The sequence below is a fragment of the Coregonus clupeaformis genome, chromosome 19 (genome assembly GCF_020615455.1).
Source record: "Coregonus clupeaformis isolate EN_2021a chromosome 19, ASM2061545v1, whole genome shotgun sequence".
Lineage (NCBI taxonomy): Eukaryota > Metazoa > Chordata > Actinopteri > Salmoniformes > Salmonidae > Coregonus > Coregonus clupeaformis.
Genome location: NC_059210.1, coordinates 16,897,728 through 16,924,204, shown reverse-complemented (window position 1 = coordinate 16,924,204; position 26,477 = coordinate 16,897,728). Strand labels below are relative to the sequence as shown.

Sequence of the window (26,477 nt, the reverse complement as noted above, 5' to 3'; positions counted from 1 at the left end):
ACACCTTCTCATTCAAGTGTTTTTCTTTACTTTTACTATTTTCTACATTGTATAATAATAGTGAAGACATCAAAACTATGAAATAACACATATGGAATCATGTAGTAACCGAAAAAGTGTTAAACAAATCAAAATATATTTTATATTTGAGATTCTTCAAATAGCCACCCTTTGCCTTGATGACAGCTTTGCACACTCTTGGCATTCTCTCAACCAGCTTCATGAGGTAGTCACCTGGAATGCATTTCAATTAACAGGTGTGCCCTCTTAAAAGCCTTGCGGTCGGAGGCCGAGCAGTTGCCATACCAGGCAGTGATGCAACCAGTCAGGATAATCTCGATGGTACAGCTGTATAACATTTTGAGGATCTGAGGACCCATGCCAAATCTTTTCAGTCTCCTTAGGGGGAATAGGTTTTTGTCGTGCCCTCTTCAAGACTGTCTTGGTGTGCTTGGACCATGTTAGTTTGTTGGTGATGTGGACACCAAGGAACTTGAAGCTCTCAACCTGCTCCACTACAGCCCCGTCAATGAGAATGGGGGCGTGCTCGGTCTTCTATTCTTTTTCCTGTAGTCCACAATCATCTCCTTTGTCTTGATCACATTGAGGGAGAGGTTGTTGTCCTGGCACCACACGGCCAGGTCTCTGACCTCCTCCCTATAGGCTGTCTCGTTGTTGTCGGTGATCAGGACTACTACTGTTGTTTCATCGGCAAACTTAATGATGGTGTTGGAGTCGTGCCTGGCCATGCAGTCATGAGTAAACAGGTAGTACAGGAGGGGTCTGAGCACGCATCCCTGAGGGGCCCCCATGTTGAGGATCAGCGTGGCAGATGTGTTGTTGCCTACCCTTACCGCCTGGGGGGCGGCCCGTCAGGATCCAGTTGCAGAGGGAGGTGTTTAGTCCCAGGGTCCTTAGCTTAGTGATGAGCTTTGAGGGCACTATGGTGTTGAACGCTGAGCTATAGTCAATGAATAGCATTCTCACATAGGTGTTCCTTTTGTCCAGGTGTGAAAGGGCAGTGTGGAGCGCAATAGAGATTGCATCATCTGTGGATCTGGGATAATGGTGTTGATGTGAGCCATGACCAGCCTTTCAAAGCCCTTCATGGCTACAGACGTGAGTGCTACGGGTCGGAAGTCATTTAGGCAGGTTACCTTAGTGTTCTTTGGCACAGGGACTATGGTGGTCTGCTTGAAACATGTTGGTATTACAGACTCAGACAGGGAGAGGTTGAAAATGTCAGTGAAGACACTTGACAGTCGGTCAGCGCATGCTCGGAGTACATGTCCTGGTAATCCATCTGGTCCTGTGGCCTTGTGAATTTTGACCTGTTTAAAGGTCTTACCTACATCGGCTACAGAGAGCGTGATCACACAGTCGTCCGGAACAGCTGATGCTCTCATGCATGTTTCAGTATTACTTGCCTCGAAGCGAGCATAGAAGTAATTTAGCTCATCTGGTAGGCTCGTGTCACTGGGCAGCTCGCGGCTGTGCTTCCCTTTGTAGTCTGTAATAGTTTGCAAGCCCTGCCACATCCGACAGAGCGCCGGAGCCGGTGTAGTATGATTCGATCTTAGTCCTGTATTGACGCTTTGCTTGTTTGATGGTTTGTCGGAGGGCATAGCGGGATTTCTTATAAGCTTCCGGGATAGAGTCCCGCTCCTTGAAAGTGGCAGCTCTATCCTTTAGCTCAGTGCGGATGTTGCCTGTAATCTATTGCTTCTGGTTGGGGTATGTACGTACAGTCACTGTGGGGACGACGTCATCGATGCACATATTGATGAAGCCAGTGACTGATGTGGTGTACTCCTCAATGCCATCGGAAGAATCCCGGAACATATTCCAGTCTGTGCTAGCAAAACAGTCCTGTAGCTTAGCATCTGCTTCATCTGACCACTTTTTTATTGACCGAGTCACTGGTGCTTCCTGCTTTAGTTTTTACTTGTAAGCAGGAATCAAGAGGATATAATTATGGTCAGATTTGCCAAATGGAGTGCGAAGGAGAGCTTTGTACGTGTCTCTGTGTGTGGAGTAAAGGTGGTCTAGAGTTTTTTGCCCTCTGGTTGCACATTTAACATGCTGGTAGAAACTTCGAAAAGGTATTTGATAAAGTACGACTGGGGTTTATATATACTGATTTTGTACGTTTGCCCACTGACAAAGTAATGATCAGTCTATAATTTTAATGGTAGGTTTATTTAAACAGTGAGAGACAGAATAACAACAAAAATATCCAGAAAAACGCATGTCAAAAATGTTATAAATTGATTTGCATTTTAATGAGGGAAATAAGTATTTGACCCCCTCTCAATCAGAAAGATTTCTGGCTCCCAGGTGTCTTTTATACAGGTAACGAGCTGAGATTAGGAGCACACTCTTAAAGGGAGTGCTCCTAATCTCAGCTTGTTACCTGTATAAAAGACACCTGTCCACAGAAGCAATCAATCAATCAGATTCCAAACTCTCCACCATGGCCAAGACCAAAGAGCTCTCCAAGGATGTCAGGGACAAGATTGTAGACCTACACAAGGTTGGAATGGGATACAAGACCATCGCCAAGCAGCTTGGTGAGAAGGTGACAACAGATGGAAGAAACACAACATAATCTCCCTCGGCCTGGGGCTCCATGCAAGATCTCACCTCAAGGAGTTGCAATGATCATGAGAACGGTGAGGAATCAGCCCAGAACTACACGGGAGGATCTTGTCAATGATCTCAAGGCAGCTGGGACCATTGTCACCAAGAAAACAATTGGTAACACACTACGTGAAGGACTGAAATCCTGCAGCGCCCGCAAGGTCCCCCTGCTCAAGATAGCACATATACAGGGCCGTCTGAAGTTTGCCAATGAACATCTGAATGTTTCAGAGGAGAACTGGGTGAAAGTGTTGTGGTCAGATGAGACCAAAATGGAGCTCTTTGGCATCAACTCAACTTGCCGTGTTTGGAGGAGGAGGAATGCTGCCTATGACCACAAGAACACCGTCCCCACCGTCAAACATGGAGGTGGAAACATTATGCTTTGGGGATGTTTTTCTGCTAAGGGGACAGGATAACTTCACCGCATCAAAGGGACGATGGACGGGGCCATGTACCGTCAAATCTTGGGTGAGAACCTCCTTCCCTCAGCCAGGGCATTGAAAATGGGTTGTGGATGGGTATTCCAGCATGACAATGTACCAAAACACACAGCCAAGGCAACAAAGGAGTGGCTCAAGAAGAAGCACATTAAGGACCTGGAGTGGCCTAGCCAGTATCCAAACCTTAATCCCATAGAAAATCTGTGGAGGGAGCTGAAGGTTCGAGTTGCCAAATGTCAGCCTCGAAACCTTAATGACTTGGAGAAGATCTGCAAAGAGGAGTGGGACAAACTCACTCCTGAGATGTGTGCAAACCTGGTGGTCAACTACAAGAAACATCTGACCTCTGTGATTGCCAACAAGGGTTTTGCCACCAAGTACTAAGTCATGTTTTGCAGAGGGGTCAAATACTTATTTCCCTCATTAAAATGCAAATTAATTTATAACATTTTTGACATGCGTTTTTCTTGATTTTTCGGTTGTTATTCTGTATCTCATTGTTCAAATAAACCTACCATTAAAATTATAGACTGATTATGTCTTTGTAAGTGGGCAAACGTACAAAATCAGCAGGGGATCAAATACTTTTTTCCCTCACTGTAAATGCCTGGAGCATTTCAATTTTGGAGAATCTCTTATAAAATGGGTCAAAATCATGTATAGTAACCCAAGGTGTAAAATATTAAATAATGGCTATTTCTCAGAAAGTTTTAAACTGTCAAGAGGAGTGAAACAAGGTTGTCCACTATCGGCATATCTATTTATTATGGCCATCGAGATGTTAGCTATTAAAATCAGATCCAACAATAATATCAAGGGATTAGAAATCCAGGGCTTAAAAACAAAGGTGTCATTGTACGCTGATCATTCATGTTTTCTTTTAAAACCACAACTTGAATCCCTCAACAGCCTCATAGAGGTTCTAGATATATTTTCTAACCTCTCTGGATTACAACCAAATTATGACAAATGCACTATATTATGTATTGGATCACTAAAAAATAAAACATTTACATTACCATGTAGTTTACCAATAAAATGGTCTGATGGTGATGTGGATATACTCGGAATACATATCCCAAAGGAAATAAATGATCTCACTCCAATACATTTTAATAGAAAGTTAGCAAAAATAGATAAGTTCTTGCTACCATGGAAAGGTAAATACCTGTCAATTTGTGGAAAAATCACCCTGATTAACTCTTTAGTATTATCCCAGTTTACCTATTTGCTTATTGTATTGCCTACGCCTAGCAAACAGTTTTTTAAATTATATGAGAAAAAAATATTCAATTTTATTTGGAACGGCAAGCCAGACATTAAGCAGGCCTATTTATATAATGAATATGAATTCAGAGGACAGAAATTATTACATATTAAAGCATTAGACCTATCATTAAAAGCTTCAGTCATACAAAAGTTATACTTAAATCCAAACTGGTTCTCTAGCAAATTAGTAAGATTGTCTCACCCAAAGTTCAAGAATGGCCTTTTTCACTTTATTTAGATTACAACCTCTCACTTTCAGTTATTTGAAAAGGAAATAATCTCCCAAATATCACTTTTTCTAAAGCAAGCCATAGAAAGTTGGTTGCAATTTCAATTTAATCCTCCAGAAACGACAGAACAAATAATGCAACAAATATTGTGGTTAAACTCAAATATACTAATTGACAAAAAAACTTTATTTTTTGACAAAATTTTTAAAAAGGTATAATCTTCGTAAATGATATCATCGATAGGACTGGTGGAGTTATGTCGCACATGCAGCTAACAAAAACATATGGAAATGTCTGCTCTACCCAAAATTACAACCAAATAATTGCAGCCTTACCGCAAAAATGGAAGAGGAAAGTGGAAGGCGGAGATTAAAGAACATAATTGGTTAAAGAAAACTGTGATAAATAAAAAAGTATACCAGTTTCATTTAAGGACCAAAGGTTTGACAGCCGTCGCATATAGATTGCAAACTAGTTGGGAAGAGATTTTTGAAGTACCAATCCCATGGCATAGTGTTTATGAACTGATAAGCAAAACGACACCGGATTCAAAACGTAGAATCTTTCAATTTAAATTATTATATAAAATTATTGCTACCAATAGAATGTTATTTATATGGGGGATACAATCTTCCCAGCTCTGCAGATTTTGCTGCGAAGAGACAGAATCATTAGATCATTTGTTTTGGTACTGTCCATTTGTAGCTTGTTTTTGGACACAGGTCCAGGAATGGCTAAAGGATTGCAATATTTACCTGGAGCTAACCTTGCAGATAGCATTATTGGGTGATCTTAAAAGTGATAGTCAATCGATCAATAATATAATAATACTTTTAGCAAAAAAAATTATTTTCAATTTACAATCTGTAGAAACAATGAGAATAGAAAGGTTCAGAACTTTTGTAAAACATCACAGTACAGTTGAAAAATATATGGCAAAGAGAAATCCTATATGGATGGTGTTAAGAGATAGATGGGTGGTGTTGAATGGAGTTGAAGGATGAGACTAATAACAACTAACAACAACTAATAACAAGATAACTAATAATGTAAGCATACTGTGTCCATAATAAGTATATAGGTTGTAGGTTGGGAGCTTTTGTGAAAGAGCACAGTTAGAAAGATATGGCATATAGAAGCAATCCGGATGGACATCATGATAATGTTTAGAGAGGTTGAGAGTAGAAGAAGTTCAGGAGAAAAAAACAAACAAAATATAATTATTGTAAAATTGACTCTGTCCATAAAATGTATATAGTAAGTATAACCTGGAAGTAGAGGCCTAAGCATTGTTGTTCACTAGTTTACTCCAATTAGGGAAAGGGTGGTGGGGTTGGAAAGTAATAAAGGGGAATATACAGTGGGGAGAACAAGTATTTGATACACTGCCGATTTTGCAGGTTTTCCTACTTACAAAGCATGTAGAGGTCTGTAATTTTTATCATAGGTACACTTCAACTGTGAGAGACGGAATCTAAAACAAAAATCCAGAAAATCACATTGTATGATTTTTAAGTAATTAATTAGCATTTTATTGCATGAAATAAGTATTTGATACATCAGAAAAGCAGAACTTAATATTTGTACAGAAACCTTTGTTTGCAATTACAGAGATCATACGTTTCCTGTAGGTCTTGACCAGGTTTGCACACACTGCAGCAGGGATTTTGGCCCACTCCTCCATACAGACCTTCTCCAGATCCTTCAGGTTTCGGGGCTGTCGCTGGGCAATATGGACTTTCAGCTCCTTCCAAAGATTTTCTATTGGGTTCAGGTCTGGAGACTGGCTAGGCCACTCCAGGACCTTGAGATGCTTCTTACGGAGCCACTCCTTAGTTGCCCTGGCTGTGTGTTTTGGGTCGTTGTCATGCTGGAAGACCCAGCCACGACCCATCTTCAATAATCTTACTGAGGGAAGGAGGTTGTTGGCCAAGATCTCGCGATAGATGGCCCCATCCATCCTCCCCTCAATACGGTGCAGTCATCCTGTCCCCTTTGCAGAAAACCATCCCCAAAGAATGATGTTTCCACCTCCATGCTTCACGGTTGGGATGGTGTTCTTGGGGTTGTACTCATCCTTCTTCTTCCTCCAAACACGGCGAGTGGAGTTTAGACCAAAAAGCTCTATTTTTGTCTCATCAGACCACATGACCTTCTCCCATTCCTCCTCTGGATCATCCAGATGGTCATTGGAAAACTTCAGACGGGCCTGGACATGCGCTGGCTTGAGCAGGGGGACCTTGCGTGCGCTGCAGGATTTTAATCCATGATGGCGTAGTGTGCTACTATTGGTTTTCTTTGAGACTGTGGTCCCAGCTCTCTTCAGGTCATTGACCAGGTCCTGCCGTGTAGTTCTGGGCTGATCCCTCACCTTCCTCATGATCATTGATGCCCCACGAGGTGAGATCTTGCATGGAGCCCCAGACCGAGGGTGATTGACCGTCATCTTGAACTTCTTCCATTTTCTAATAATTGCGCTAACAGTTGTTGCCTTCTCACCAAGCTGCTTGCCTATTGTCCTGTAGCCCATCCCAGCCTTGTGCAGGTCTACAATTTTATCCCTGATGTCCTTACACAGCTCTCTGGTCTTGGCCATTGTGGAGAGGTTGGAGTCTGTTTGATTGAGTGTGTGGACAGGTGTCTTTTATACAGGTAACGAGTTCAAACAGGTGCAGTTAATACATTTAATGAGCGGAAAACAGGAGGGCTTCTTAAAGAAAAACTAACAGGTCTGTCTGTGAGAGCCGGAATTCTTACTGGTTGGTAGGTGATCAAATACTTATGTCATGCAATAAAATGCAAATTAATTACTTAAAAATCATACAATGTGATTTTCTGGATTTTTGTTTTAGATTCCGTCTCTCACAGTTGAAGTGTACCTATGATAAACATTACAGACCTCTACATGCTTTGTAAGTAGGAAAACCTGCAAAATCGGCAGTGTATCAAATACTTGTTCTTCCCACTGTTATATATATATATATATATATATATATATATATATAAACATGGGGGATTGGAAATGATGCAGACAATTACATTGATGAAAGTTACAATCTATCTGCAATATTAAGCTGATCTACCCCCTAAAAAAATTAATATAATAATAAACATGCTGGTAGAAATGAGGTAAAACATATTTAAGTTCCCCTGCATTAAAGTCCCCGGCCACTAGAAGTGCCGCCTTTGGATGAGCATTTTCCTGTTTGCTTATGGCCTTATACAGTTCATTGAGTGTGGTCTTAGTGCCAGCATCGGTTTGTGGTGGTAAATAGACAGCTACGAAGAATATAGCTGAAAACTCTCTTGGTAGATAGTGTGGTCTACAGCTTATCATGAGATACTCTACCTCAGGCAAGCAAAACCTTGAGGCTTCCTTAGATATAGTGCACCAGCTGTTGTTTACAAATATACATAGACCACAACCCCTTGTCTTACCAGAAGTTGCTGTTCTATCCTGCCGATGCAGTGTATAACCCGCCAGCTGTATGTTATTCATGTCATCGTTCAGCCACGACTCTGTGAATTGGTAGTAATGATGAATGTGTATAAATGGTCTATGGTTGGTTAGTTGGTTCTCAGCTGGTTAGCAATCTTGCTGCCTATTTAGTGATGCTAACTAGCTAACAGCAAGCTGACAATATTGAAATGTCCATGTTAGGTGTGCTAAGATAGTCAATCTAATAGAGAGCAATACAATTAGTGGGGTGGTTAAATTGTGCATTGAATGTTTTGTTGTAGGTGGTACATTATCTGATTCCACAAGCATGTGTTTCCAACACTAGGCTCTGCACAAGGTGAAGCTAAATTGGCAAAAAATATTTATCATTCTTCTCTCTGCAGATTCTCAAAACACAATACAAAGACATGTCTACAAAAAGCCCTGCTACTATTGACAAGAATGATCTGTCAGAGTCAATGGGCTGGGGGAGGTTTACATGAGGAAGGGGGTTTTGGTTGTGCTTATAGACAGTAAATGTATTGTTGTTTATGAGAACGATTGAAAGGTCCCATTTCTCCTCAATCTCCCATACACAACAATACATACTGTGTAAGAACTGTCCTCCTAAGACTTTTCACACCTCTGCAGCCCCCCAGCCCATTCACTTTGTTGACTGATTTTTCCTCTCAAACGCAGCTCCCAATGTCCCTCATTGTCCCTAAACAATACACTAGTCTCTAAACTCTTGGGTCCCAATCGGTTGACACCTTTACCAACAAAGGTGTGTTGCCCTACGTCCTTTCCACAAAAAGTGTACAGTGCATTCAGAAAGTATTCAGACCCCTTGACGTTTTCCACATTTTGTTACATTACAGCCTTATTCTAAAGTTGATTAAATTATGTACACACAATACCCCATAATGACAAAGCAAAAACAGGTTTTTAGAAATGTGTGCTAAAATATATATATATATATATATATATATATACTAAAATACCTTATTTACATAAGTATTCAGACCCTTTGCTATCAGACTCGAAATTTAGCTCAGGTGCATCCTGTTTCCATTGATCAACTTGATTGGAGTCCACCTGTGGTAAATTCAATTGATTGGACATGATTTGGAAAGGCACACACCTGTCTATATAAGGTCCCACAGTTGACAGTGCATGTCAGAGCAAAAACCAAGCCATGAGGTTGAAGGAATTGTCTGTAGAGCTCTGAGACAGGATTGTGTCGAGGCACATATCTGGGGAAGGGTACCAAAACATTTCTGCAGCATTGAAGGTCCCCAAGAACACAATGGCCTCCTTCATTCTTAAATGGAAGAATTTTGGAACCCGTGTAGCTCAGTTGGTAGATCATGGCGCTTGCAACGCCAGGGTTGTGGGTTTAATTCCCACGGGGGGCCAGTATGAAAAAAAAAAATGTATGCACTCTGGATAAGAGCGTCTGCTAAATGACTAAAATGTAAATGGAACCACCAAGACTCTTCCTAGAGCTGGCCGCCAGGCCAAACTGAGTAATCGGGGGAGAAGGGCCTTGGTCAGGGAGGTGACCAAGAACCCGATGGTCACTCTGACAGAGCTCCAGAGTTCCTCTGTGGAGATGGGAGAATTTTCCAGAAGGACAACCATCTCTGCAGCAGTCCACCAATCAGGCCTTTATGGTAGAGTGGCGAGACGGAAGCCACTCCTAAGTAAAAGGCACATGACAGCCCGCTTGGAGTTTGCCAAAAGGCACCTAAAGGACTCAGACCATGAGAAACAAGATTATCTGGTCTGATAAAACCAAGATCGAACTCTTTGGCCTGAATGCCAAATGTCATGTCTGGAGGAAACATGGCACAATCCCTACGGTGAAGCATGGTGGTGGCAGCATCAGGCTTTGGGGATTTTCTTCAGTGGCAGGGACTGGGAGACTAGTCAGGATCGAGGGAAAGATGAACGGAGCAAAGTACAGTGAGATCCTTGATGAAAACCTGCTCCAGAGCACTCAGGACCTCAGACTGGGGCTATGGTTCACCTTCCAACAGGACAACGACCCTAAGCACACAGCCAAGACAACGCAGGAGTAGCTTCGGGACAAGTCTCTGAATGTCCTTTAGTTGCCCAGCCAGATCTCGGACTTGAACCCGATCGAACATCTCTGGAGAGACCTGAAAATAGCTGTGCAGTGATGTTCCCCATCCAACCTGACAGAGCTTGAGAGGATCTGCAGAGAAGAATGGGAAAATCTCCCCAAATACAGGTGTGCCAAGCTTGTAGCGTCATACCCAAGAAGACTCAAGGCTGTAATCACTGCCAAAGATGCTTCAACAAAGTACTGAGTAACGGATCTGAATACTTATGTAAATCTGATATTTCCATTTTTTATTTAGAATACATTTGCTAAAATGTCTAAAAACGTATTTTTTCTTCATCATTATGGGGTATTGTGTGTAGATTAATGAGGAAAAAAACAATGTAATCAATTTGTAATAAGGCTCTAACGTAACAAAATGTGGAAAAAGTGAAGGGGTCTGAATACTTTCCGAATGCACTGTAAAATGGTAACATCACAACCATGTCTTTCCAGGAGACGTGCAGCACCAGCAAATCTTATGCAAGAGGTCCAAACACTTGGTGGTTAAGGTCTACGAGCCCTACACCACTCCAGCAGTCTTATCCAGCTGGCCATACACCGCAGACGGGACAAGACCACTCACCACAAGCACTCTGCTTTCAAAGCCCAGCATGCCAAACACCATTGCCAGTGTACCGAAGCTGTATAAAGGACCATGAAATAAACATGGATCTTTTCGATCAATCTCCTAAAAATGTGTCTGCCTTCATGCATTCACAGAACATATTTATATAAGCTGTACAGGGCTCAGTAGCATCAAACAGATGTTAGACATTCAGATATATCCAAAGAATGTTTGTCAACATCTAAAGTACAGGGGAGCGTACAATATTTAATGCTAACTCAAAAAGATAACTGGGTATTCAACAAGAATGTTATATCGTAAATGTAACATACAACAAAAATACAGTATGAACAGTACAGTTTAGTGTGTCTCAGGTGTAGTAAAGTGCAGAGAACTTTAGCTACAGATTGTTACAGATAACCAAATATTTTTGGTATCCATTACTGGGAGTACTGTTTGGTGAAGCACAGCCTTAGCTTGGCGATGCTGTCTTCGTCCTCAATTTGTCAAAACAGGAGTCTCAAAATGTCCATGTCCAGTTGCAGGTGGTCCATTTGAATTTAAAAAATGCTCCGTAGTTAAAATAAACAATTGTTTTTCTCAATGAAGTAATTCAACAATGTACGGGGTGGCAGGTAACCTGGTGGGTAAGAGCATTGGGTCAGTAACCGAAAGGTCGTTGGATCGAATCCCTGAACTGACAAGGTACAAATCTGTCGTTCTGCCCCTGAGCAAGGCAGTTAACCCACTGTTCCCCGGGCGCCGATGACGTGGATGTCCATTAAGGCTGGCCCCCACACCTCTCTGATTCATGATGCTAATAATAATATAATCATAATAATAATTCAAATGCGGAAGACACGTTTCAGTTGTACAACTGACTAGGAATCCCCCTTTCCTTTTCCCTCTCTTGTCTATTTCAAGTCTTCTCTCATTGGTGAGTGTCCACCCCATGTCATGATGACAGACACCCGTCTCGATCAATGAGAGAAGACTTGTAATAGACAAGATGGTGGCGTACACATTGTTGGATTACTTCATGGAGCAAAACAAGTATTTATTTTAATAACTGAGCATTCTCTAAATACAAACTGACCCCTTGCAACTTGACACAGACATTTTATGAGACTCATGTTTCCACTAATTAAGAACGAAGACCGCATCGCCAAGCTAAGGTTGGTCGAAAAGTCTGGTGTAGCACAAACAGTACCTATCCAGTAATGGATACCAAAAATCTTTGCTTAACCCTCCCGTTGTCCTAGGGTCAAAATGACCCGCCACTGTGTTGAACCAACTTTATTTAATTTTTATATATTTTGGATCATTTGTGAGAAGGAGGCAGTGATACTTTCTTTAAAGTCTCACTGCCTCCTTCTCACAAATGATCCCCAAAATATAAAAATTAAATAAAGTTGGTTCAACACAGTGGCGGGTCATTTTGACCCTAGGACAACGGGAGGGTTAAATCACATTATCTGGTTTAACAATCTGTAGCTAAGATAACTTGTGATCAACAGATGATGGGAGAGGTGGTCATGATAAAATTGCCATTCCAAAGAAACAGTAAGTTCAGGGAACACTTGTACAGCTGTGGGAGGAGTATTGTCATGATCAAACTGCCATTCAGCTCCTCTTGAGTCATCTTCTGCTTGAAATCCAGCATAATGTCCAATCCATTGAGAAGGATACAGTTCACAGGATACAGTTCTGCTACAATGACACACGCAGGCCAAGGAATGCTGTTTCTCTCCAAGAATCCACTTCAGGAAGAAGCCCAGGCACCACACGGTATTGTCTCTAAGACAAACATTTTTAATAAATTATACTCCATTGCACAGTTTGAACGACAGTTGAAATGTGCCAGCATAACACCATTTGTGTAGACTAGTTGAACATGCATACATTTACATTTAGAACAATATCTAGCCTAATTAAAATAAATATGGCATAACCCTCAACCTTTGCACAGTGACCAGACCATACAAATGTACCTAGGTAGGTACGCAGACAGTATCTAGCTACTGCCATGTCTGACAGGCATGCTTAGGCAAATATTTTTTATAGTAAAACCACCTTAGCAGTTTTAGAGATTTACAACAGTTAAATTGTTGTATTATTGTTTCTCCTCAGTGTTAGCTAGTAGACTTTGCTAGCTAGTTTGCTGGATAGCCAATAATCTCTTTGAAATTCTATCTTGCTTCATGCCTATCATTTTGTGATTTTGAAATGCATCCACGGTCAGAATCATAACCAAAACCTCATCAATTATGTTACATAGCTAGCTGTAAAACTATTTACAGTTGCTGATGTTACACATTTGCTAAAAAGTTACAAACGGGAGGCCTGGCGCATAGTAACAAGGTAGCAGGTGCCAGGTTAACTAGCTAGCCAACTTCAGTCATGTGATAACGTTTGCTAGTAAACCTAGCTTTAGGTGGTGGTTGTAATGTTATAGCGTGCTGTTTAGTTTATCTATGACTAAAAAGATAAGAGGTTTTACAATCAAGATACAATAGATCTCCAATTGTAAAACCTCTTCTGGTGACATTCAACGTGGTCCTCTGTAGCTCAGCTGGTAGAGCACGGCGCTTGGAACGCTAAGGTAGTGGGTTCGATCCCCGGGACCACCCATACACAAAAAAAAAAATGTATGCACGCATGACTGTAAGTCGCTTTGGATAAAAGCGTCTGCTAAATGGCATATTATTATTATTATAACCATACATGTTTCAACAGTAATAGGGCCCCGTGTAGCTCAGTTGGTAGAGCATGGCGCTTGCAATGCCAGGGTTGTGGGTTCGATTCCCACGGGGGGACAGTATGAAAAACAATATAGAAAAAAATTAATGTATGCACTCACTAACTAACTGTAAGTCGCTCTGGACAAGAGCGTCTGCTAAATGCCTAAAATGTAAAAATGTAATGAATAGAGTGAAGAGGATTCAAAACAAAGAGTTGGATTTAGCTAGATGCTCAGCTACCTACCTAGCTACCTAAGTTAGCAAACAGAAAAATAATTTAATTTCCCCCCCACTGTAACACAGTAGTATGTTAGACAGCAATACACAATATGGGTTTCAGTAGATAAACTAAAGTTAGCTAGGTGGCTTTCAGGAAAAATAACTTACTTGTCATCTGCCCTCTTGGTACTGGCATCGGCTGTAGCTAAGCTTCTAGCTAAATCCAATATTTGTTTCGAATCCTCTTCGCTATATTCAGGTTGAAACATGTGTGGTTGAAATTCTCCATGTAGCAAAAAAATGCTCCATAATCACTTGAAGCCATTGTGGTCTGGTCAGTTCTTTAAGTTTTGCCCATAGGATTGTGTTGTTAGTGTCCGTCTCCCTTTAAAAAAAGACTGCCTTGGGGGAGGGGGAGGGACAGGGCCAGAGCACAACGCACTGCCCCACACGAGTTGTAGTCTTTCAGAGACTGGAAAAAATGTGTCAGCTTATATATAAGCCGTCAAAGGGTGTATCATTCAGCGTGCGAAGCCCAGACCTGCCTTCCTCCTGGGCAATTATGTGTGAAACACATCTCACTGACCTAGAAATGCATTGGACATGATGAAAACAAGCCCAGATTCCCCCAGGGTGAAATTCCCCTTAATGGCGGGTCGGTAAAGAACTGGAAAAATATGTGTACTGTCTTAATAAAACACAATTTTCCACCACCATTTTCTGATTTTTGGACAAATAGGATGTTGCACACCGCGTTCAGTCAAGGGTGTGCAACATCTTAAGTTGATCAGAAAAAAAACATGTATTGAAAAATGTTGTTTTATTAAGACAGTACAAATATTTTTCCAGTTTATTTTTCAACAGCCAGCCATTAAAGGTAAATTATGCCTTTGTAGCCTGAATCAATCCTAGACGATAGTGCAGATCTAGTGCACACAATTGGCTGCCTAGGCTACCCATGGGCTTGCCTATTCCTGGCTGGCTGCGATACAACTGTCTGATGAATGAGGGAGGAGCTGTAGATAGATAGCTAGGGTTGTTAGCTACTAGCTTACTAGCCAGCCAGCTAGCTAGCTAGCTTCCTCAACAAATGGAACTCCCAGACAAACACTCCCAGTTAACTAGCTAGCAAAAACCCTAAACTACTGTTAAAGGCGCTGCATGGTCAATCCGGTGTCTGCATTGGCCGTGCAGCATTTACGGTGATATGGCCTCTGCAGAAGTCATGGCATTCATACTTCTTGCGCTTCGCCGAGCAGTACAGAGCTGTTGTGAAGGAAGTTGTCAAGGAAGTGATTTTGTGTTTCTACTGGACCTCCCACCCTAATCTTGTTAATACGGACCTATACTGAGCTCTTTATTGAAATCCTTCGTCGACTTTGTTGGGTCCATTAAAGTCTTCTTGTTGAAATCAAGTCACTGCTTGTGGAGAGCCTTGACAAATACCAGAGTCAACGTTGACCGTCTCACAAACAGCCAATGACGTTACTTTGAGAGAATAATGACATTACCGTAAACTATCAGACACAATGTGTCAAATGTGTCAGGATATATCTATGAACCTGGATTCATTGTGTCAAACACTGCCACTATTTATCAGAAACGGACATAGAATCTGACACATTTCAAACTGATATGTTTTGAAACTCCACTATTCAGGTCTGAAACATTTGATGTCAAGACCTTACAAGTTACCTTACAACCTGGATTTAAAATTGATTTTGGGGGGGGTTGTGTCATTTGATTTACACAACATGCCTACCACTTTCAAGATGCAAAATATTTTTGGGGGTGAAACAAACAAGAAATAAAACAGAAACCTTGAGCGTGCATAACTATCCCCCCCAAAGTCAATACTTTGTAGAGCCACCTTTTGCAGCAATTACAGCTGCAAGTCTCTTGGGGTATGTCTCTATAAGCTTGGCACATCTAGCCACTGGGATTTTTTACCATTATTCAAGGCAAAACTGCTCCAGCTCCTTCAAGTTGGATGGGTTCCACTGGTGTACAGCAATCTTTAAGTCATACCACAGATTTTCAATTGGATTGAGGTCTGGGCTTTGACTAGGCCATTCCAAGACATTTACAAGTGTTGCTTTAGCAGTATGCTTAGAGTCATCCCGATCCTGCTCCCCGCACTAAGTTAGTGGTGCGTGTTCCCAGCCCGGCCCGGCCTGTTCCTGCCCCTCGCACCAAGCCTGTGGTGCGCGTCGCCAGCCCGGCCCGGCCTGTTCCTGCCCCTCGCACCAAGCCTGGGGTGCGCGTCGCCAGCCCAGCCCGGCCTGTTCCTGCCCCTGCACCAAGCCTTTGGTGCGCCCGCCCGGCCCGGCCTGTTCCTGCCCCTCGCACCAAGCCTTTGGTGCGCGTCGCCAGCCCGGCCCGGCCTGTTCCTGCCCCTCGCACCAAGCCTGTGGTGCGCGTCGCCTGCCCGGCCCGGCCTGTTCCTGCCCCTCGCACCAAGCCTGTGGTGCGCGTCGCCAGCCCGGCCCGGCCTGTTCCTGTCCCTCGCACCAAGCCTGTGGTGCGCGTCGCCAGCCCGGCCCGGCCTGTTCCTGTCCCTCGCACCAAGCCTGTGGTGCGCGTCGCCAGCCCGGTCCGGCCTGTTCCTGCTCCCCGCACCAAGCCAGTGGTGCGCGTCACCAGCCCGGTCTGGCCTGTTTCTGCTCCCGCACCAAGCCAGTGGTGCGCGTCGCCCGCCGGTCCGGCCTGTTTCTGCTCCCCGCACCAAGCCAGTGGTGCGCGTCGCCAGCCGGTCCGGCCTGTTCCTGCTCCCGCACCAAGCCAGTGGTGCGCGTCGCCAGCCCGGGTCCGGCCTGTTCCTGCTCCCCTCACCAAGTCAGTGGTGCGCGTCGTCAGCCGGTCCGGCCCGTTCCTGCTCCCCGCACCAAGCCAGTGGTGCGCGTCGCCAGCCCGTTCGGCCCGTTCCTGCTCCCCGCACCAAGCCAGTGGTGCGCGTCGTCAGCCGGTCCGGCCCATTCCTGCTCCCCGCACCAAGCCAGTGGTGCGCGTCGTCAGCCCGGTCCGGCCTATTCCTGCTCCCCGCACCAAGCCTGTGGTGCGCGTCGTCAGTCCGGCACAGCCCGTGCCTGTTTCACCGGTGCCTGGTCAGGTACCGGTCAGCTGCTCCACACCGGAGCCTAAGCAATCCGCTCCACCGATGTCCAGTCCAGCTCCAGCCAGCGGGGCCAGACCAGACCAGGGGCGCTACGGGGGGTTAGTTAGAGGGTGGTGGTCACGCCCGGAGCCGGATCCGCCTCCGAGGCGGAATGCCCACCCGGCCCCTCCCCTGTTGGGTTAAGTTGGCGCGGTCGCAGTCCGCGCCTTTGGGGGGGGTACTGTCACGCCCTGGCTCTGGGGACTTTTATATGTTGAGCCAGGGTGTTCGTTTCTGTGTTAGTTTCTGGGTGTTAGGTTCTATGTTTCGTTTTCTATGTTCTTGTTCTAGTTTATGTGTTTCTATGTTGGCCGGGGTGGTACCCAATTAGAGACAGCTGTGGCTCGTTGTCTCTGATTGGGAACCATACTTATGCAGCCTGTTGTGCACTTGTCTTTTGTGGGATCTTGTTCCGTGTAGGTTTGTGTTTATGACCGAGGACTTCACGTTTCGTTTTGTTGTTTTGTTATTGTTAATAGTACTCAATCAAAAGATGTACGCATTTCACGCTGCGCCTTGGTCCACTCATTACGACGATCGTGACAGTTGTGGTGCCATATTCTTTCCATTTTTTAATAATGGATTTAATGGTGCTCCGTGGGATGTTCAAAGTTTCAGATATTTTTTTATAACCCAACCCTGATCTGCACTTTTCCACAACTTTGTCCCTGACCTGTTTGGAGAGCTCCTTGGTCTTCATGGTGCCGCTTGCTTGGTGGTGCCCCTTGCTTAGTGGTGTTGCAGACTCTGGGGCCTTTCAGAACAGGAGTATATATACTGTATATCTCGAGATCATGTGACACTTAGATTGCACACAGGTGGACTTTATTGAACTAATTATGTGACTTCTGAAGGTAATTGGTTGCACCAGATCTTATTTCGGGGCTTCATAGTAAAGGGGGTTAATACATTTGCACGCACCACTTTTCCATTATTTATCGATTCACTTCACCAATTTGGACTATATTGTGTATTTCCATTACATGAAATCCAAATAAAAATCTATTTAAATTACAGGTTGTAATGCAACAAAATAGGAAAAGTGTCAAGGGGGATGAATACTTTTGCAAGGCATTGTAGCTGCTGCTCCACAGTTCTACCGGCTCCTGAGAGTGTGAAGGGACAGTCTGTACATCCCTCCTAGGAAGTATGTGTGTGCGTGTGTGTATGTGTGTGTGTGTGCATGTGTGTGCGTGTCTCATACTGTGTGTGCGTGTGTGTGTGTGTGTGTGTGTGTGTGTGTGTGTGTGTGTGTGTGTGTGTGTGTGTGTGTGTGTGCCTGCGTGAATTCTTTCTATGTGTTTCTGTGTATTTCCTGTCAGACCAACAAAGCGGCCCAGAAGTAAGCTCTCTCTCTTTGTATACAAACTGAGAAGGGGGTGATCAGTTACTACACCACACAATGTGCCCTCCCCTGCTTCCAAACCAGAGAGATGGCCAACACTAATAATTAAAGCTGAGCCCGCTGTGATCCTGGCCTTATTCTTTCATTACGGATCAGCAACAGCAGGGGTTCTAGTTAGTTGCTTTGGCTGGGTGAGGAAATTAATGGGCTGGGATTCGACTGCAGGGCAGAGAGGAGGCACTGTGGAGCCTGATGAGTCCAGCGTCTCGTAGAGGCTCCTGGCAGGGATGCTCTCTCTTTCTCTCATTTCTCATCTGTTTAATCTCATTTGTTATGTTTCACTTCTCTCTCTCTCTGTTGTTCTGTCAGTCTCTCTCTTTCGGTCTGTCTGTCTCTCTGTCTCTCTTTCCTCTTGCTCATCATCTCACTCTCTCCTTCTCTATCTCTCCTTTGTTTCTCTCCCTTTCTCCTTCTCTCATTCTTTCTCTATGTTCTCGCCATCACTTCTCCGTCCCAGTATCTCTCTCTCTCTCCCTCTCTCTCTAGCTCTCTCTCCACAGTAAATTTGGTTCAATCGGCCTTCTCTGTTAGATCTACAATATACTGGAATACAATGCCCATGTACTTGAGAAGCTACACTGATTATTGTACTTTTACATTTAAATTGAAAACATGGCTCAAATCTATCCAAACCTGTACTCATGAGTTATCTGTGGTTCCTCATATGTAAGACGACAGTTAATGATAGTGTTGTTGTTGTTGTTAGAATTATATATTATTGGATGTAATGTATTTGTATTTTGTATTGTTTTAGTGAGTATTTGAATTGTGGCTGTGTAATTGCCCTTATCTGCCCTGGGACTACGAGTGCAAATTAGCTTTTGGCTAACCCCGGCAAATTTACATGGATGTTGCATTATTGTAACATTGATGTTGATTAATGTGCATTGTCCCCTATAAATAAATAAATACGATTCAAAAAAGGACGGACTACCCTTGATGGATTGGTTACAGTTAGTACTGAGGTGGCAAAGCTTTGGCAATGAAGGAAGTGATGTCAATAGTATATTTTGACATTGAAAAAGCATATGCTACAATGTGGCGGGAAGGTCTACTGATGGAATGGAATGGGTATTAGTGGGAGAATGTACAACTGGATTATGGATTTCTTGTTTGACCGAACCTTCCATGTCAGGATGGGATCGGAGTTGGAAAATGGAACTATAAATAAATAAATGAAATAAATATTTTAGTCACTGTGCTGGAGGAAGAAGTGATCCCCTGTGGTTTTCTCTACTCTTCTCCGTCACACTCCCTCTCATATTTAGATGCAGCTCTCATTGGTGCAGAATATGAGCTAAAGGCGAGGAAAGGTGGGAGGGAGGGAATGGGCTCTTAGCTGATATACTACTATTATTCTATTACTATTTAATTACATGCTATTTTATAACAGTGCTAGTGAGAGCTGGTGGAGAGGATTGCAAATAAAAGCATACTATAACTGCTATTATGAATTTTATGCTATTGCTATAACAATTTTATAACAGAGCTACTGCTAGGAGTGACAGCATACCGGTTTATAGGGAGTGAATGGGGTCCCAATAACAAATGCATGCATGGAAAAGTATTTTTGATATTGACCGGTTCACTGTCCTCCAAAAGTGGCCAGAAAACGTTCTCACGAACCAGGCAAGGAGGGCATTAATCAGAGAGGCAACAAAGAGACCAAAGATAACCCTGAAGGAACTGCAAAGCTCCACAGCGGAGATTGGAGTATCTGTCCCTCCAGTTTGTTCTTCCGTTCATGTAACTTGGTTGTACTAGCTGCACAATTCTTTATTCTCGGCCTTGTAATGACGTTTTCATTAAAGATGCCAAGCCCTGACTGGCGATCAGCTTTAAGCCATCAAGGACACAGACAGAGGTATGGGCCCTGGTCAAAAGTAGTGCACTATATAGGGAATAGAGATCCACTTGGGATGCAGAGAGTGAATGCTCGAGAGGAGCTTAAGAGAGCTCTGTGCTTTAACTAATACACCTTCATTCCTCCATCACTGTGTGTGTGTGAATAATAATACAACACAACTGTGGGAAGCATTGGAGTCAACATGGACCAGCATCCCTGTGGCTTTCGACACCTTGAAGAGTCCATGCCCCGACAAATTGAGGCTGTTCTGAGGGCAAAAGGGGGGAGGGGGGCACGCGGCCTGCCAGTTACCCATCCCTGATCTACACTGATTGAAGTGGATTTAACAACTGACATCAAAAAAGGTTTACAGCTTTCACCTGGATTCACCTGGTCAGTCTATGTCATGGAAAGAGTAGTGGTTCTTAATGCTTTTTATACTCAGTGTACAACCTGTATATTATGTTAATTTTTTATGTCTCGCTCACATGCTTGCTCGATCGTTTTCTTCTTTATTTTTATTTTTTGTCTACCTCTTTTTCCTCCCCCTCTCTCTCCCTCTCTCTCTCTTTCCTTCCCCCCTCTCCGTCGCTCTCTCTCTCCCGCTCGATCTCTCTTCTGCCTTTCTTTCCTCCCCCTCTCTCACACTCTTTAATCTCTCACTCCTGTGTGTTACAGCTGGGGACTGAGTGGACTGCTCCAGGGGAGTTCAGCAAGTTTATGTCCCAGTCCTCAAAGTCTGTGCAGTAAGTACCTGGGACAACATACACATGCACACACACAGAGTGATACACAGAGTGATGCACAGAAAAGTGGAAAGCAGCATCGTTTTCACCAACATCTTGTTGCGTCTGATGCTGACCATGCAGCACTTGGAAGGGCATGCTGTCAACAATAACAGCCCCAACAATGACAACACCAAACACAGCTAATCAGGACAATGAGCCTCTCAATTAAATTACATTTCAATGTAAGGGGCTTTATTGGCATGGGAATCATATGTTTACATTACCAAAGCAAGTGAAATAGATAATAAACTAAAGTGAAATAAACAATAAAAAATGAACAGTAAACATTACACTCACAAAAGTTCCAAAAGAATAAAGACGTTTCAAATGTCATATTATGTCTATATACAGTGTTGTAACAATGTGCAAATAAAGTACAAAATGGAAAATAAATAAACATAAAACCCCTGTAGCTCAGTTGGTAGAGCATGGTGCTTGCAACGCCAGGGTTGTGGGTTTGTTTCCCACAGGGGGGCCAGTAAGAAAAATGTATGCACTCACTAACTGTAAGTCACTCTGGATAAGAGCGTCTGCTAAATGACTAAAATGTAAATGTAATAAATATGGGTTGTATTTACAAAGGTGTTTATTCTTCACTGGTTGCCCGTTTGTTGCGGCAACAGGTCACAAATCTTGCTGCTTTGATTGCACACTGTGGCATTTCACCCAATAGATATGGGAGTTGATCAAAATTGGATTTGTTTTCAAATTCTTTGTGGGTCTGTGTAATCTGAGGGAAATATGTGTCTCTAATATGGTCATACATTTGGCAGGAGGTTAGGAAGTGCAGCTCAGTTTCCACCTCATTTTGTGGGCAGTATGCACATAGCCTGTCTTCTCTTGATAGCCAGGTCTGCCTACGGCGGCCTTTCTCAATAGCAAGGCTATGCTCACTGAGTCTGTACATAGTCAAAGCTTTCCTTAATTTTGGATCAGTCACAGGGGTCAGGTATTCTGCCACTGTGTACTCTCTGTTTAGGGTTGAATAGCGTTCTAGTTTGCTCAGTTTTTGTTTGTTAATTATTTCCAGTGTGTCAAGTAATTATCTTTTTGTTTTCTCGTAATTTGGTTGGGTCTAATTGTGTTGCTGTCCTGGGGCTCTGCGGGGTCTGTTTGTGTTTGTGAACAGAGCCCCAGGACTAGCTTGCTTAGGGGACTCTTATTCAGGTTCATCTCTCTGTAGGTGATGGCTTTGTTATGGAAGGTTTGGGAATAACTTCCTTTTAGGTGGTTGTAGAATTTAACGTCTCTTTTCTGGATTTTGATAATTAGCGGGTATTGACCTAATTCTGCTCTGAATGCATTATTTGGTGTTTTACGTTGTATTCAGAGGGTAGTTTTGCAGAATTCTGCATGCAGAGTCTCAATTTGGTGTTTGTCCCATTTTGTGAATTCTTGGTTGGTTAGCGGACCCCAGACCTCACAACCATAAAGGGCAATGGGTATAGTTATAGAAACTGATTCAAGTATTTTTAGCCAGATCTTAATTGGTATGTTGATTTTTATGGTCCTTTTGATGGTGTAGAAGGCCCTTCTTGCCTTGTCTCTCAGATCGTTCACAGCTTTGTGGAAATTACCTGTGGCGCTGATGTTTAGGCCGAGGTATGTATCGTTTTTTTTTGCGTGCTCTAGGGCAACAGTGTCTAGATGGAATTTGTATTTGTGCTCCTGCCAACTGGACCTTTTTTGGAACACCCATTATTTTTGTTTTACTGAGATTTACTGTCAGGGCCCAGGTCTGACAGAATCTGTGCAGAAGATCTAGGTGCTGCTGTACGCCCTCCTCGGTTGGGGACAGAAGCACCAGATCATCAGCAAACAGTAGACATTTGACTTCAGATTCTAGTAGGGTGAGGCCGGGTGCTGTAGACTGTTCTAGTACCCTCACCAATTTGTAGATATATATGTTGAAGAGGGTGGGGCTTAAGCTGCATCCCTGTCTCACCCCACTGTCCTGTGGAAAGAAATGTGTGTGTTTTTTGCCAATTTTAACCGCACACTTGTTGTTTGTGTACATGGATTGTATAATGTTGTATGTTTTTTCCCCCTACACCACTTTCCGTCAATTTATATAGCAGACCCTCATGCCACATTTTTGAAATCAACAAAGCATGAGAAGACTTTGCATTTGTTTTGGTTTGTTTGTTTGTCAATTAGGGTGTGCAGGGTGAATACGTGGTCTGTTGTATAGTAATTTGGTAAAAAGCCAATTTGACGTTTGCTCAGTGCATAGTTTTCACTGAGGAAATGTACAAGTCTGCTGTTAATGATAATGCGGAGGATTATCCCAAGCTTGCTGTTGACGCATATCCCACGGTAGTTATTGGGGTCAAATTTGTCTAAACTTTTGTGGATTGGGGTGATCAGTCCTTGGTTCCAAATATTGGGGAAGATGCCAGAGCTAAAGTTGATGTTAAAGAGTTTAAGTATAGCCAATTGGAATTTGTGGTCTGTATATTTTATCATTTCATTTAGGATACATCAACACCACAGGCCTTTTTGGGTTGGAGGGTTTGTATTTTGTCCTGTAGTTCATTCAATGTAATTGGAGAATCCAGTGGGTTCTGGTAGTATTTAAGAGTTGCATCTAAGATTTGTATTTGATCATGTATATGTTTTTGCTTGGAGAAGTGGTTTATCCATACATCTCCGTTTTGGATAGGTAACTCTTTGTGTTGTTTGTTTAGTGTGTTCCAATTTTCCCAGAAGTGGTAGATTCAATGAATTATTCAAATACATTTAGCTGATTTCTGACATGCTGTTCCTTCTTTTTCTGCAGTGTATTTCTGTTGTGATGCGTGATTTGAAGGAGTCAGGCGCAGGAGGGTAAATCACAGTATACAGAGTTTATTCCGTAATCCAGCGTAACCAGTCCAGTGCGCAAAACAGACGCACTGGAACAAACATGCACACGGGGAAAATACCCTGCCAATAAAAAATACTGAGCTCAACCGAGCTACTAATCCTCACAATGAACAATCACCCACAAGGACAAGGGGGCAGGGGAACACTTAAACACGTACTAATGAGGGGAATATGAACCAGGTGTGTGTAATTGACAAGACAAGACAAATGGAATGATGAGATATGGAGCGGCAGTGGCTAGAAGGCCAGTGACGACGAACACGAAGCCTGCCCGAACAAGGAGGGGAGGCAGCTTCGGAGGAAGTCGTGACATCTGTATTGTTTTTGTGATTAACCATAGTGAAGGAGTAGGCTCAGGTTTTCTCGGTCTCTATGTTTTTGGTTGGATAGGTTTCTCAATTTCTTTCTTAGGTGTTTGCATTCTTCATCAAACCATTTGTCATTGTTGATAATTTTCTTAGGTTGTCTGCTTGAAATGTTTAGATTTGATAGGGAAGCTGAGAGGACAAATATACTGTTTAGGTTTTCTACTGCCAAGTTTACACCTTCACTATTACAGTGAAACATTTTGTCCAGGAAGTTTCCACACTACTTTCTTTCCAGCTATATAATTTCTTAATATTATTCACTTCCTTTGGCTTTGATGCCTCATGATTGAGTATTGCTCTGTTCAAGTAGACTGTGATTTTGCTGTGATCTGACAGGGGTGTCAGTGGACTGACTATGAACGCTCTGAGAGACTCTGGGTTGAGGTCAGTGATAAAGTAGTCTACAGTACTACTGCCAAGAGATGAGCTATAGGTGTACCTACCGTAGGAGTCCCCTCAAAGCCTACCATTGACTATGTACATACCCAGCATATGACAGAGCTGCAGGAGTTGTGACCCGTTTTTGTTGGTTATGTTGTTGTAGTTGTGCCTAGGGGGACATATGGGGGAGGGAACGCTGTCAACTCCAGGTAGGTGTTTGTCCCACTGTGTGCTGACCGTGTCAGGTTCTTGTCCAGTTCTGGCATTTAGGTCACCACAGACTATGAAATGCTCTCTGGAAATGATTGATTTCCCCGTCTAGGATGGAGAAGCTGTCTTTGTTAAAGTATGGGGATTCTAGTGGGTGGATATAGGTATCACACAGGAGGACATCTTTCTCTGTTGAGATTATTTCCTTTTGAATTTCTAGCCAAATGTAAAATGTTCCTGTTTTGATTAATTTAATAGAGTGAGTTAGGTCTGCTCTATACGAAGTTAGCATACCCCCTGAGTCCCTTCCCTGTTTCACACCTGGTAGTTTGGTGGATGGGACTACCAGCTCTCTGTAACCTAGAGGGCAACCAGTGGGTCCATCTCCTCTATACCATGTTTCTTGTAGGATGACAATGTCTGTATTTCTGTCCAGGTTCCTGCTCTTTAGGCCAAAGGCAGATAACCTCAGGCCTTGGATATTCCAGGATGAGATAGTGAAGGTTTGTGTTCTATAAAGTGTTCAATGTTGTTAGTCGTGTGGTTTGGCCTAAGTCCAGTAAGTGTGAGAAGAGCCTGCTGAGCATGCCATTGGCTTAGGCTAGTGTAAGAGTGGGGGTTGGGCCTGTTTGTTTCCCGCATGTCTGGGAGAGTGTCTCGCTGGTCTGGGCGGGGTGTCTGTTGATTTGTTGCTCCTGTGTGAGGTGTTGGGGCTGCGGTTGAGGGCGATGTCCTTTAGGGTCCTGGCGAAGGTGGACACTGCTGCGTTGTATAGGAGGACCTGATCGTAAAGGCTGTTCAAGTCCAGGGTGGAGTGGTGGGCCAGGTAAACATTTGGTTTTGAGGCACAGTCATGGGAAATACTTGTGTTTACCCGCTGTATGGTAGCAGGGTGAAAGTATCTTCTTGGTAGCAGGGTGGAGAAAAACCACTTGTGCGTTGGGGAAAGTAGAAGAAGCTTTTTCAAATCACTCCCTTGAGTGCTGTGGCCACCCTTTCCTGCTGTGCTCTCAGGTTGTTTGTGCCTGTGGGCTCAAGGGCTTTATAATAATAATATGCCATTTAGCAGACGCTTTTATCCAAAGCGACTTACAGTCATGCGTGCATACATTTTTGTGTATGGGTGGTCCCGGGGATTGAACCCACTACCTTGGCGTTACAAGCGCCGTGCTCTACCAGCTGAGCTACAGAGGACCACCTCTCACTTCACACCTCAGTGTTAATTGAAGTTCCAGCAGGATCTGTTCTGTCCTAGCAAGCTTGGTAGCCTTAACTTAGCATTCAGTCCTTATAAAGTAAAATAGTTGATTGTAATTTATTTTTCTTCTTGGCTTTAAAAGTAGCTTCAGACTAAACATTACTCACCAGGTTGGATGGTATTTTCAGGTTTCTGTTGTGCTTCTGTTGCTGGTCATTGGTTTCCCAGAGCATCTGCTGTATAGTCCTTGAGAATAAGAATCTTTGGTAGCAGGAATCCTTCCAGGTAATTTTGTCCAAAATCAGGTTGTAGGTTTGTAGTTTTGATTTGCAGTGAAGGTTATGTTGTGGAGGGTATTATCCTGTATATGATCTTGTGGAAAAATTGAAGTTTATCTAACTCAAAATCAATCTATTCAGGAGCTCATCTGCTCATGACCTCTCTCTCTCTATCTGTACTTTTGTTCTTATTGATCCCATTGAAGAGGCCCCTCGGTCTTACCATAACACTCACAGAAGTGCCCTTCTGTGAGTGTTCCCTGTGTGAAGTAGCCTTCTGTCGGTTCCTACATAAATCAGGCCAGAGTCT

At 43.3% G+C, this 26,477-nt stretch overlaps 1 protein-coding gene across 1 annotated transcript in view; it reads left to right on the top strand.

The window, feature by feature from the left end:
* The window catches only part of b4galnt4a (beta-1,4-N-acetyl-galactosaminyl transferase 4a), a 476,874-nt gene that overhangs the window by 301,950 nt on the left and 148,447 nt on the right, over positions 1-26,477 (top strand). Inside the window, exon 7 of the mRNA XM_045227106.1 lies at positions 20,758-20,825. Within this exon, the coding sequence (XP_045083041.1) occupies positions 20,758-20,825 (68 nt within the window). The remainder of the gene's footprint in view (positions 1-20,757; positions 20,826-26,477) is intronic.